The 13352-nt window shown below is 37.8% G+C and overlaps 1 protein-coding gene across 1 annotated transcript in view; it reads right to left on the bottom strand.

Annotated features, from left to right (window-relative positions):
* The window catches only part of NSMCE2 (NSE2 (MMS21) homolog, SMC5-SMC6 complex SUMO ligase), a 126651-nt gene that overhangs the window by 57075 nt on the left and 56224 nt on the right, over window positions 1–13352 (bottom strand). Inside the window, 1 exon segment of the mRNA XM_063174071.1 lies at window positions 9184–9337. Within this exon segment, the coding sequence (XP_063030141.1) occupies window positions 9184–9337 (154 nt within the window).

The following is a 13352-nucleotide window of genomic DNA, read 5'->3' as shown; positions in this document are numbered from 1 at the left end:
TGGTATCGTCCAGTCTCCAGTAATGCAGTCAGGGGAGGATCCAGAGAGGAGTCAAACATGTCATCTTCCTCTTAAGGGCTTTTTTAGGTGCTTATTTGTGAATTTATTGGCTTTGCTTCCTGGGAAACTGCTGCAGTCACAAGGCTATGGTATAAACCAAAAGCACTCTCACCCTCACTCCATTAACTGCTTCTCTCCCTCAGGTATTTTTAGTGCCTGTTGGAATACCTGTTAAGCAACTTGTCTTTAATCCTAAAATCATTCACTGCAAGTCTAGTAACACAAATCTACATCCACATTTCAGATGATATGACACGATAAACCTATCCACACTTGTAAAGTCAGATGCTATGTCTGAAATCAGAGCTAATAACTGCTGAAAGGTGACAACTTAAACCACTCCTCAGTTGTGACAAAATAGCTGAATGCTCCAAGCCTGTTTAAGTGTTAATGCCAACAAAGGTGTTTGATTTCTCTGACTTTGTGCTAATGGAGATTGAAAGCAACATCTCTTAGGTTACCCCTGAGAAACAGTACACAGAATTAGCACTTCAGCTCCCCGATAACATCAGTAATCTTTTGAGAGCCTGAAATTCTAAATCTACAGATTAGAGCCATGGTCCATTTCCTCTCCAGCTACATAATACAAGCACAGGTGCTCAGAGTCACAGTAAAAGAGATTCATTACCTTTGTGTTACTTTAAAGTTGGCACATTTTTAGTCAACTTATGCAATACCGTGATTGACATACAGATGTAAAGCACTCTGTGCTGACAAACAGATTTGTCACTGAACAAAGCTGTTCAAGCAGGTGTGCCTAGCTCTCCTCCTGGGAGCCAAGACGCATAACTCAAGGCTCCAGCATGAGGTCCACAGACCTAAAAGATGGGTGTTGCAGTCCTTTAGTGCTTCCCTAGCTTTATTCCTCCATTTCAGCTCAACATCTAACAGATTTGGGGGAGTGTGAAGATGATCTCCAGTACATTAATGGCATAAAATTTAAGTTGGAAAGAAACCAGATTCTACTTTAAGAGGGAAATGAAATGATATGGATATCAAAAATTACAGTAAGCAGCCAATGCACATGAACATCTGATATGTTTATTAATCTTGCTGTACACTCTTATTTTGTATGTTATTATATGTTGCAAGTATAGATCAGGGAAAAGCAAAATTCCACTGATTTCAGACCTACATTGGCACTTATCAAAGCAAGGTCTACCTCAACTTGCCACACTTCTGAAGGACACACCAAAGAGCCACATGGCAAATAGTTTCAGGACCCATAAAAATACCAAGAGTTTTACTTTCTCTGTACTGGATACTCTGAAGTTACCCTGCAATGTGATATGCACTGATGGATTATTTAGTCAGCATTATCTCAGAACTACTTGCCTGTTTCTCCTCAAATGTGTTTTGTCTCAGCAGTCAATACAAAGGCATTACTTGGAGTAGTAGAGTTCTACTTGAATTAGAATTTCCACTGATCCTTGTGCATACTGATGGCACAAAATCCCACCATACAAATGACTGAAATTAACATACAGAAAGAGTGAAAAAACCTCCTATCCCTCCACTTAAATATTCAAGTAACAGGAAAAAAATGAGTAAATAAAAGAAAGTTCTCTAATTTTAAAGCTCCACTAAGCCTTATTTTTCTCCTTCCTCCTCAATATATTAACTTCAAAATGAGAGCATCTCATTTAAAAATTTTAATACTGAGATGTTTTCCCTTTCTTCTTTCTTTGATTTTTTTTTCTCCTTGGACTGCTCTTCACCTCTTTTCTTGTGATCACACTTAAAATTTAAACTGTAAGCTCATGGCAAAGGATTGGAATACCGGTATCATCTGCCTTTTAAACCTTTCTGAATAGTGGGCAACAGATGTAATGGCAAGTGAAACTGTACTTAGCTGACAGAGGCACTCCTTGTATTTTCACTGCTCAGATTTCCAAAAGAGCATGTATTACTACACCAGGAAAGAAGTGAATGAAAACTCTAAGTGAAATCACTGGTGATTTATTACCAGAAGGCAATTGGGTATTCCCATTGGGTATAACACATCTATTTAACATTTCTGAAATTTAGATACAGTCAAGGTTTAGTACCTATCCCCATGCTTCTCACTCATCTGAAATTTATAAAATATTTCTGATGAGTTCAAGCATGGTCACAAAACATGAGATTTTATAAGATTCCATGTTGCATAACTGGATTACCATAGAGTCAAGAGAGACAGGAACTGACTGCATCAAACTAAACTCCATTGAGGGAGAGCATCTCTATAAGCCAGAGTACAGTGCTGGAACAAGAACAATGAGCAAAAACTTGGCCACAGACTTATTTTGCTTGAAAATTTCTCACCATCTGAGCAAAGTTCTAAGGTTTTTTATCATCCTTCCAAGAGAAACAACAAAGAAAAAATTAATATATTTCAAGATGACATTTTATTAGATATTGTGATTAAATGCAACATCAAGGGAATAGAAGCAGTATCTACAAGCTCCCTTCCTGACCTATATATTCATATGAACAGTAAAAATGCCATGCTGGTAACCATCAATGTGCTCAGTTAAGAGAGAATTATCCCATAGCAGTAACAATAAATTAACCTAAGTATTATCCCTAAGTGTATAATAACAATAAAAAATTATTTCCATGTAACACTTTACTTCCTTTCTAAATTTTATAGACTCAGTGCTGACCTGAAAGCCAGGCTGATATAAAACCAAGAATTACATCCTGAAAAGACTTTTGCAATGGAATCAAATATAGCTCTTTAAAAAATATATGTATAGATTACATGGCAGGCATAGAAAGAGATAAGAAGATCTTACCCTTAAGCATCTGCTGATTAGAAGGGTAGATATTTATAACAGGAAAGACCTACATCAGATGCTGTTTCTGATTTAGATATGTCCTCCCTGAGCTGAGTGCTTTACTATAGGACTAAAAAGTCAGTGTCTCTCAGTATTTCCTTCTGCAGTTGTTGCCATTTTGATATATAGTTAAACACACTGTGGACAGAGAGAGAGGGAGACTGATTCCAGAGTTACAGGTCAATCACTTACTAGGCCCAGTGTCAGTCAAATTCTGATTTTAAATCACCAAGACTGAAACTCAGGTCTCTTATACTCCAGGTTACTCATAATGGAGAAGAGTTGTTGGAGGGGGTGGGTTGATTCCTCTTTCATTTTAACTGTGAATTACATGTCAGAGCTCTAAATGTCAAAGCAAGAAACTTCTTATTTCCGTCAATTGCATTAGAAAGGCAATCATTTCATCAAAGAAACCCTCACCAGGTCTATTGGCAATTGATGTTCTTCATTAATCCACTAACACAGTTCTTGTTAATGCAAGCTTCTGCATTTTCAGAAAAAAAAATCACTAATTTTTACCCTGGAAAAGTCATCCAGATTGCAGAAGGAAACTTCTGATGGTTTCATTCATTCTGGTCTTCACAAATTAGCAAGGATAGTAGCTGTAATGGTAATTTTGCACTCTGGATATTGTTCTTGGGCACCATTACAGGTCCCATTGCTATATTATGTGAGCATCCCATTTATCTAGTTTATTTCTCTAGCTGATCTTTCCAAAAACTGTGAAACAGAGTAGCTTTGACTCATTCCATGATCAGGCCCTCATCTCTTAATCCTTCAAACCACAAGTGGGCTTGCTCACTCCTGAGCAAATCAACTAGTTCTTTCCAGGAAATACCCAGACAGGACAGTCCCAAAAGGAAAAGCCATGCCAAGTTTCTCTTCTCAGGACAATCCTTATGCCCTACCCACAAGGCAGCTCTCACTCACACAAATGCCTCTTGACATACTTGCTTTACTCCTCTGGGGCTGCAGTTTTCCCCCTCAGCATCATGCCATGAAAACATTACTCTGGCACACTAAAACACACTTAGGTTACTATCTACAGTTCTTTGAACTCAAAAAATCACAAAAACATAAAAATGATGCTTTAGTACCACTAGAGAAGTGGGGCAATTGAATGTTTTGCACTCAGTTGGACATGGCTGCTTTGCTCCACAAGCCACCAGCCCAGAGCAGCAGGATATGAGCCAGGCCAGGTCTCTTCTTGCACAGTCCACAAACACAATACTCCCAGAACTGAATTCCAGACTGGGGTGTAAGGTCCAGACCCACAAAGTTTTGAGGGACCTGACTCCCAGTGATCTGTTCTGAAACTAAATGACTTGATCTAAGACAACAAGAAGGTAACAAAGCAAAGACCTAAACCAAAGACTCCTAAACTTCAAATGACCTTCTCAAGTGCTGGATCCTCTTTCATTTCTTTACTAGCCAAGGCGCTGTCTGTAAGGGATTTTACGTAAATGAAAAGCGCATATCCCACACACATCACTGAACTGTCATAACACCAATCCCACTTTCAGCTGGAATTTTCAACTCTTGTGCTGAAGTTGTTTTCTCATAATTAGTCAGTAAGGGGATTTTAAAATATTTTTTACATTGAAAATATAAGGAAAAATACACTAACATTACTTTTCAGCTGATTCTCTGCCATCAGAGCAAAGTATAGGGACAAAAATAGGCCAACTAAAAAGTAAACTACAGCTGAAGAGAAACCCAGATCTGCAAATCAGTTATGTGAGTCCATACAAGTAATATCAAATATTCCCTCAAATTTCACCACTGCTGTGTGGCAAGAGGTAAAATTAACTTGCCTACCTCAATGTGATGTTGTGAGGATTAATTGGACGAAACTCATCAAGCAGTGTAATACACAGTATCTTGCTGCAGCTTGTTTTCTTATACTGCTAAAAGCAAATCAAAGACCTTAGTCTTTGCTGGAATCTGTGATAGACTGTTTTAAAAATTTAAAGATAATTTCTTTCATAGTGACATTTTTTCTATCCCAAACTGTATCTAAAAAAACATTTTTTCACACCATTATTTCTCAGCATATGCATAACTTAAAATACACGTATCAACAGGGCATATGGCATCTACTTGAATTAAATTTAAAATCTTCTCCTTTCAAAATATTTGCTTATTGATAATGACTATAAATCCATACTAGCAAAATGATACATACTTTTTCCTTTTAAAGACTCAGATTTTTTTTTTCTTCAATGGAGAATGCAAGAAAGATCCTTACAACTGCAGTGTAGCTACTTTCCAAACTACATTACAGTGACTGGTTTCCTGTGACAAAAACTTGTCTAAACTACTATTTGTCCCCCATTAAAAAAAAAGAAAAAAACAAAACAAAACAAAACCAAAAAAAAAAAAAAAAAAAAAAAAAAAAAAAAAAAAAAAAAAAACACCACCAAACTTTCCTGCATTTGCCAAATCCCAAATCCAGTCCTTAAACTGTTTGGCATAACCAGCAATAAATATTGTCATTCACAAACTGTTTGGCAAAACCAGCAATATTGTCATTCACTCAAATCTTATCATTTTCCACAAAATCACTACTAAAGCATGCATCTGTTGTGTGTTTGCAGAACCTCAGTTATCAAGGATTCCAAAGTGCACGTTATCAGCTGCTACAAAAGGGCTATGAAATCTGTCATCCTTTGTGCACCAAACGTGACACTAAATAACCTTCAGCAAATACACTAGTGGCAGCTAGGGTCACAGGAGCAGAGATTATACCTTCTGATTAGCTCTCCACACAGAGTATCAAACATTTAAACTGATGCATGGAGAATAAAGACAGCTCTTAATTTCATTCTGTGAAGACAAAATTTCTCATACTTTCTGCCAGAAGATAGGTGTCTTTGATATGTGTATATGTATGTGTATAAATATTTGTATATATATATTCTGGCATGAAATAAAAAGACTTAGTAATACAAGTTCAAACAGAAGGTGGGATTTTAAACTTACAGAAGACAGAAAATACAAAGTTACAATTCCTGCATGGTTTCGTTCCTATGGGCTCACTCCTGCAAGGCTCTGTACTGTGGTCATGCTCCAATAAGGAAGTGAAACATGCCAGCAATCTCACTCATTTCAAAGGATCTACTCATAAAATTTAATTTATGCAACTTGCTTAAGCATTTCATGTAATCAAAAGGAGATCACTAAGCACTTTGCAGATCTGGGACCCTTATGTCTAAGGACAGCACCAGTCATGTAGTATTAAGGACACAAAAAATATTCTTTACCACACACGCAGTCATTTTGAACTTTCTGGTATTACCAAATTTAGTGAATATTACTCCAAGTACTTAGTTATTTGGAAAAAACAATGTAGCCACTTGGGGGTACAAGAAATAGTTAAAAAAAGGAAAAATAAACCAACACTCTTTCCTACTGCTTACAGTCTAAGAAGGTTTGAGTAGAAAAATGAAACTGTTTTCCATTAAAAATAAGAAGTGGGAATTTAGGAAACTAAGATAGTTCTGAAAACAGACTTCAGAAAAATCACTTGCTGTTCACATAAAACCTGTCTGACAGTGTTTTGACACATATCAGAGGTGAAGATTTTTCATCACTTCACAAACCCCAGCTAAAGTAGCTGCATAATAAAGGCTCACACATTGAGAGAAAATGTCTGAAAACTGTCTGAATGATGAGCAGAACAGAAACTGCTCTGAGGCATGATCTCATCCTTACTGCCACAGAGATGTACTTGCCCAATTTCATTTCTGCACCTTGGCTGCTGCTGAAGTTCAAAGCTAAGAAGGTCTCCTTCCCACAGAACTGCCAAGGGAAGACAAGCGGAAGGTGACAGGGCACCATTCTCCTCCAGGAGAATTAGAGCAACCTATGGCACTGCCTGTCACGGGACAGGGAACAACCCTGCACCTTCCTTTCATCATGGTGGCAGAGAAAAATATAGAGAAAATATATTACCTTAATTTTCTGTTAGTAAAAGTTGTATTTAACTGCTTCACACTTTGCACCATACCTAAAAACTACGTTGAGAAAGTTTTTTCTGTCAAATCTCAGTTAATTTCTAAATAGCAAAACAATGCAAGAATATATTATTTCCTTGCTCAGCTGTTCTAGAATACAGATGTCAAACTTTGCATAAAAGATACATAATCATTAATGGTAACTCATCCTAGAAAGCAAATCATTTTAGTATCTACCCTGTCTGCTCCTTTGAGAGAGAAAAAATTGGAACAAAAAAAATCAACCAAGCAAACAAAAAATAAAAACCAAAACAAAACAGGAAAGCAAAGCCCCTCTGACAAAACCTGGCAGGAGTTTTTATGTTTTATCTAACTGAGCAATAAAACCAAATTCCAGAAAAAAGCTAAAAACTGAACCTCAATAGTGTATGTGTTCTCAAAAAAAGCCAGGAATTGTGAAATAAGTTGCACCTGGCAAGGCTAATACTTGAAAACAAAGTATTAACCAGCAGTTGTTGATGAAGTTATTCATACATGTAATTCACATCCAGCAGTTTTCAAGTGTGTCCCAAAATCTGCAGACACATTATATTGTGCTGTTGAGATGAGGCCAGAATTGCAGAACTCATGCTTTTGAAATCACAACTCATACAGGAGAAGATAACTTGGCTTAAGCATGAGTGCTGAAAATTTAACAGGATGACCTTAATTTCTTCTTACAAAACGACCCCACCAAAACCATATGTACATATAGGATGTTTTAAGGAAAATCACCAGCTTATGGAAACTAGTAATATCTTTTAAAGATTTTATTAGTCTTCAGCTCAGCTGGTATTGCAAGTGAAGCATTTAATAAGACAAATCTGGATTTCAGGCAGCAGTAGCAGAATGATGTCCTCATTTTTTTAAGAATATTTTCTATTGTGTTTATTTAATTTGGGTTTTTTTTTCAACAGGTCAGCCAGTTAGAACTTCATCCCACAGCTTGAACTGAATCTATCACTTGAGCATACACCCCCTCCTCAGGCAATTACAAGGTAGAAAGTAAATCCAAAGTCTGTTATCAAGATTTTTATCTTCTTAGTTACAAACACCTGGAAATTAGAAATTACAACATAATGGTGGGGCAGTAGTAATTTTATGGTTATGCAGGGAGAGAAAATTACACTGTTTCGTGGTCTGCAACTTGGTATGTTCATTCCGAGAGTAGTGCCAAGAGCTTTATTAAACTCAGAGATCAGTGCTAAAATGCATAAAGATGGAAAACAAATATATTAAGCCTTCAAGCTCTAATCCTAAGGAGTCTTGAGATACCAGATCTGAAATTCACCTTGTCAACCATGTCCTATAAATCTCTATAGAGAAGCAACCCAAAGTCCAGTGGGAAAATTCTTTCCACTGGTTTCTTTGGGTTTTGGATAGGGCTTCAAAAAAACCCAGAATTCAAGGATAGCTACAGGAGAGCACCCAGAATATCATTTTCCAATGGTATAAATCATTAATCTATGACTCCTGAAGTTCCTGAGATACCAGTTTATGTTGAAATCAAATTGTAAGATGGGAGGGGATAGGTACAGGGGTCAAGGGGTCAAGGGACAGCAAGCAGAATAATATGATTTCAGAACATAATCATGATGATTAGGGAAGAGCAACACAAACAGTGTCAGAGCCCATGAACTTTCCCAGCACCAGTAATCAGAGTAATATTTTAATGACTGCTATATGTGTGGGGCAATAAAAGTAGACAATTTTGTTGTTTTGCATAAATAACCAAACTGTTTACTCTTCCACTTTACTGGTAATTTAAGCACAAATAACTTAAAATTCTAATACTTGAAAAATTCTATGAATTTGGAAAAAATGGATTTTAGTAATCTGCCGTGTTGGACGGTGCGTGCACAGAAGCTGTAAACCTGAGAACACGTACAGTAAGCATTTTCCAACAATACAGTTCTACCATTAAAGCAAAGGTCTTCTTAGTGTTGCAACACATCCTATGTTGTGAAACAGGAGCAATTTGTTTAAGTGACAAATGAAAACAGCTTACCTAATCCTTTTAGGAGATCCTATCAGTTAAGAAAATAAATGCAAAAGGTCTTCAAATGAAAAAGCCCACCTTACCAAAAAAAAAGTGGTTTTCATTATATTTGTGTTCAAACACAGCAGGAGCTGTAGGAGTCTAAATAAAACTATCAAGGTAACTACACTGTTTTTTTTCTACACAGACATCAATTTAAGTAAGTTTTTAAGTTTTTAAGAATACTCACATCAGTTTGAGCCATAAGTGGCAGTTAGTCAGATTTTACTGCTTAGCATTCAAAGAATCATGTTTAAAAACTCAGACTTACATTGTTTCTTCATCTCCTTAAGTTGATCCTTAAAATGCATATATTTTTCATTCTTTTGTAAATCTGAGTCACTGTTCATGCTCTCCATTTCAAGGAATTTTTCTTGCGCTAAGTTTTCTAAATCTGGTAAATTTTCTGGTTTTTCTTGTTTTACCTGTAGGGAAGAAGAAATAAAATGTATTCATTATGATACATTTTAATACAAAGCAGAAGACATCAAGCAAAACTTCATTAGCATAATCTCAGTTTCTTTTGATTACAGTTAGGCTTCCTGCTCTGAAGCCATAACCTCCAAGTAACTCATTTCAGCAAAAGTAAGCATGAAATGTAGATATTAGATTCTCAGTGTCATTTAACTCATTTTCTGGGTATTTCTCACAGTAGCAAAAGGGAAAATTGAACCTTGTAGTCAAATTTATCTCTGTGAGTGGTGAAGGTAGACATGTTAATAGGAACCAGCATAACACTTGACGAGAATGAAACCAAAGTCTATAACTCTGTCCAGAAAGCAAGAAGATAACAGAAATCCAAAATAACTTTTAAGAGTTTTGCAAAAACCACCAATCTCATCACTTTGGAATCAGGTTTACAGAATCCCATAATCTACATGCAAGATTAGTGTGCTAACACCAGCAAGAACGTACAGCTAATGTGAAAGGAAACCACCTCAATTTATTTGTGCTATGTGAACAAGAAGTATTAAGCCACACAAGCAGGCAAAAACACAGTTTTTTGAAAAGTACTTACTTACAGCAAATACATCTGGAATGATCTGAAGAATAAATACCCAGAAAAGGGAAGTCATCACATAGGCAATATTAAGATATTCTAAGAATGCAAAAAGCACATTGGGAACTCCCTAGAATCAATAATTGGAGTTCTCTGTTTCTCAAGGCAACATTAAATTCTAGTGAAGTGAAAACTTTGACAGTTCTTCATAAGAACTAGCTCAGGTACTGTGGTAGGGACTGTGCTGTGCAATGAGGATCAGCAACAGCACCAAGTCAAAAAGAAGGTGGACATCTGTCAAATCCTTAATGCTAAGCATTTTCTGAACCAGAAAAAAAGCAACTTCATGTCAAAACATGACAATCTGAAAAAAAAGGAGGTAAGCACCATTTCTGCAGAGCCACTCTTCCCCTACCACACACACTAAATTCTGCCCTTCACCAGACCATGACACTATTCGTTGTGAAAGACAGGAAAAAAGGAACCAACTGAGAAAAAAAAAAAAACCCCAAAAAAAAGCAGTCCACTTCATCAAATCATTTACAGGTTTAAAAGTTTACAGAGACCTTGGAAATCCTACAGAATATATTTTGTTTCAGGAGTCAAATAAATTAAAAAATGGACTTAGCAGATAGATAAGATGAAAAAGAGCCAAACTTTACTATTGCTTTAGCAAAGCAAAGTACTCCATAGAACCATTACTTCTTCCAAGAGCAAACTCAGTTTGGCACATTTACTTGCAGCAGACACAAGTTGTGGCAAGAAGAAAAATAAGAAAAAAACATGCACTGCCAGGTGATAGCATGAAGTTTTCAAAGGCACCTGGAGGTAAAAGATCACCTACCCCAACATCCAGCTGTAAAAGGGAAAGACTCAGTAAGACTTTGGTATCAAAGGAGCACAGTGACTATGAAAGACCAACAGCATGTCATCAGAGATGCTTGGACTGCTTCAGGAGCCAAGCAGGAATGTAGAGTTCTTATCCCATGAAACTTGACCAAAGGAGCAAAGGAAAAGAGAGCATCCTGTGCCCAGTGCAGTGAGGACAATCATTCACACTCAAATGGTTTGCCTGTGCCAGCATCACAGCACACTGCTGCAACAGAAGACCTATCACAACTCCAACCAGCATTGTTCAGTACTCAGCTGGAGAAGAAACTTGGCTATCAAGTGTATTCAAGAACAAAAAGGCGCTTACTAAATCAAGATTCATTTAAAATGCAAGACATTATAAAAGAATGCTTTGATCTGGACTCAGGTAGTGCAAACATATTCCTTTTGCAACATCACACTGGTTTTACCAACATTCTCTCTTTAACATAAAAGTAACATGTAGACACACACAAGAATAGTCCAAATAGCCCACCACTAAGATCTGCCCTCATGACAAATGAAAGCACTGTAGACATATAGAAGATGCAGCTGTGTATACTAAAAATAACCCTGAAGTGCTTCTAAGTTGCTGAGACTGACACCAAGAGTAAAATAAATTATGTGGACATTCATCACAGGCATCCATCAGCAGTAAAGACAATGTCAATAATCTTTTCCTCTCCACAGGGACCACATTACACACTGATAGAGTTACATCAGGATCTCTTTATCTTTTTCTTGACTCATGGAAGATTTGAGTGCAGATATGCATCAACATAACATCTTCAATCATACCCTCAGACTGAGAGGTGAAAAGAAGGGCACAGTCAATGTTAGTTCAAACAGTGGTTCTCAACTCCAACTTTCAGAATTAAAAGACTTTACACATATGAGCAGGAAAAAAAGGCAGGAACTGTAACTTACAGCATTATGCTACCAAAAAGAACATATGTTTGAGAGGGTGCATTACATCACTCTGTGCTGGTGCTACCTCACCTCAAGTGCTGTGTGCAGTTTTGGGCACCACAATGTAAGAAAGATATAAATCTGTTAGTGAGCATCCAAAGGGGGGCCATGAAGATGTTAAACAGCTTAGAGGAGGAGCTGTATGAGAAATGGCTGAGGTCAGCCCAGAGAAGAGGAGACTAAGGGGAGAACCTCACTGCAGTCTGTAGCCTCCCCACGAGGGGAAGTGCAGGGGCAAGTACCAACCTCTGCTTTTTGGAGGCCAGCAACAGGACCCAAAGGAACAGCATAAAGCTGTGTCAGAGGGATTCAGATTGGGTATTAGGGAAAGGTTCTTCACCCAGAGGCTGGCCAGGCACCAGAACAGGCTCCCAGGGGAGTGGTCACAACGCTGAGCCTGACAGAGTTCAAGAAGCATTTGAACAATGCCCTCAGACACATGGTGGGATTCTTGGGGTGTCTTGGACAGGGCCAGGAGCTGGACTTGATGGCCTTTGTGTCTCTCTTCTAGCTCAGGATAGTCTTATGGTTGTATGCACACAAATAAACTTTGTCTGTTCCGCTGTGGAGCTACAAAAATTTGCATGAAGACATCTCACCAACCTCAAGAGAATGCTTACATAAAGCTCTCCCTCAGCACCCAACTAATCACACAGCTTGCTGCCATAGGTCTGTTAAAGTAAGAGTAGCCTGCTATTTGCTAAGGGCAACATGAACAATTCCACCAGCTATCGAGAGAAAAAAAAAAGTCATTCACACCAGCTAAATTCCCAATAGCAACACATTACTAGATTGTGGGGACAGCCCAGCAATGCAGCTCATGTGACAAAGGCTCAGACAACCACCTCATACAGAAACCTAGAGTCAGATGTGAGAGATGCTCAAAGAATGCACTTTCTTGTAGTTTAACTTCTTTCATGTTTACAATTTAAATTCAGTTTCTGTTCACTTCCACATGATTGCTTTCATTAAAATGATTGGTAGAGACACCATTCCTGACCACACTCAGTACTGTACCACACACATGCTATTACTGAAATGCCAGGTAGACCTTCTGGAAGGTCAACACATCACAGGTTAGGCATGTCCACCCACTATAGTAACAAGCAAATACATTTTGCTCTGCACAAGCAATTTCTCTTTGGTGCTGCATATCCTATGCCTAAGAGAGGGTTAGAAGAGGGTTGAGAATGGTCTACACAACAACATAAAGGAAAACAAATGAAAGAAAATGTCCCATCAGTCCTGGATCCTCACAGTGGGACAGAATTACATCATCTTACACACTACATCAGCACAACACCTTTACAGGTTCATTACAGTTTTCTTTAGCTCTTGCCACCCACCCACTCCTACTCTACAGATTCCTGATGGATATAGGAATGATGGCATCAGCATAACAAAATGTCTGAGGGCAATACAAACACAGGGTACGGCTAAAGGGACAAGGCAAAATTATCAGTGTTCAGGGCACCTAGCTGGGGTCATGCTCCTTCTTGGTCTCACAGCAGCATGTCAGATAAATGCTTGCCAGCAGACCTGAAGTCACTGACATGTTCAGTTCCTCAGAATAAGTTACTTCACATGAGAACCATGAAAGA

Source organism: Melospiza melodia, chromosome 1 (genome assembly GCF_035770615.1).
Source record: "Melospiza melodia melodia isolate bMelMel2 chromosome 1, bMelMel2.pri, whole genome shotgun sequence".
Classification (NCBI taxonomy): Eukaryota; Metazoa; Chordata; class Aves; order Passeriformes; family Passerellidae; genus Melospiza; species Melospiza melodia.
Note: the sequence above shows the minus strand (reverse complement) of the source record. Positions and strands in the feature narration are given on the sequence as shown.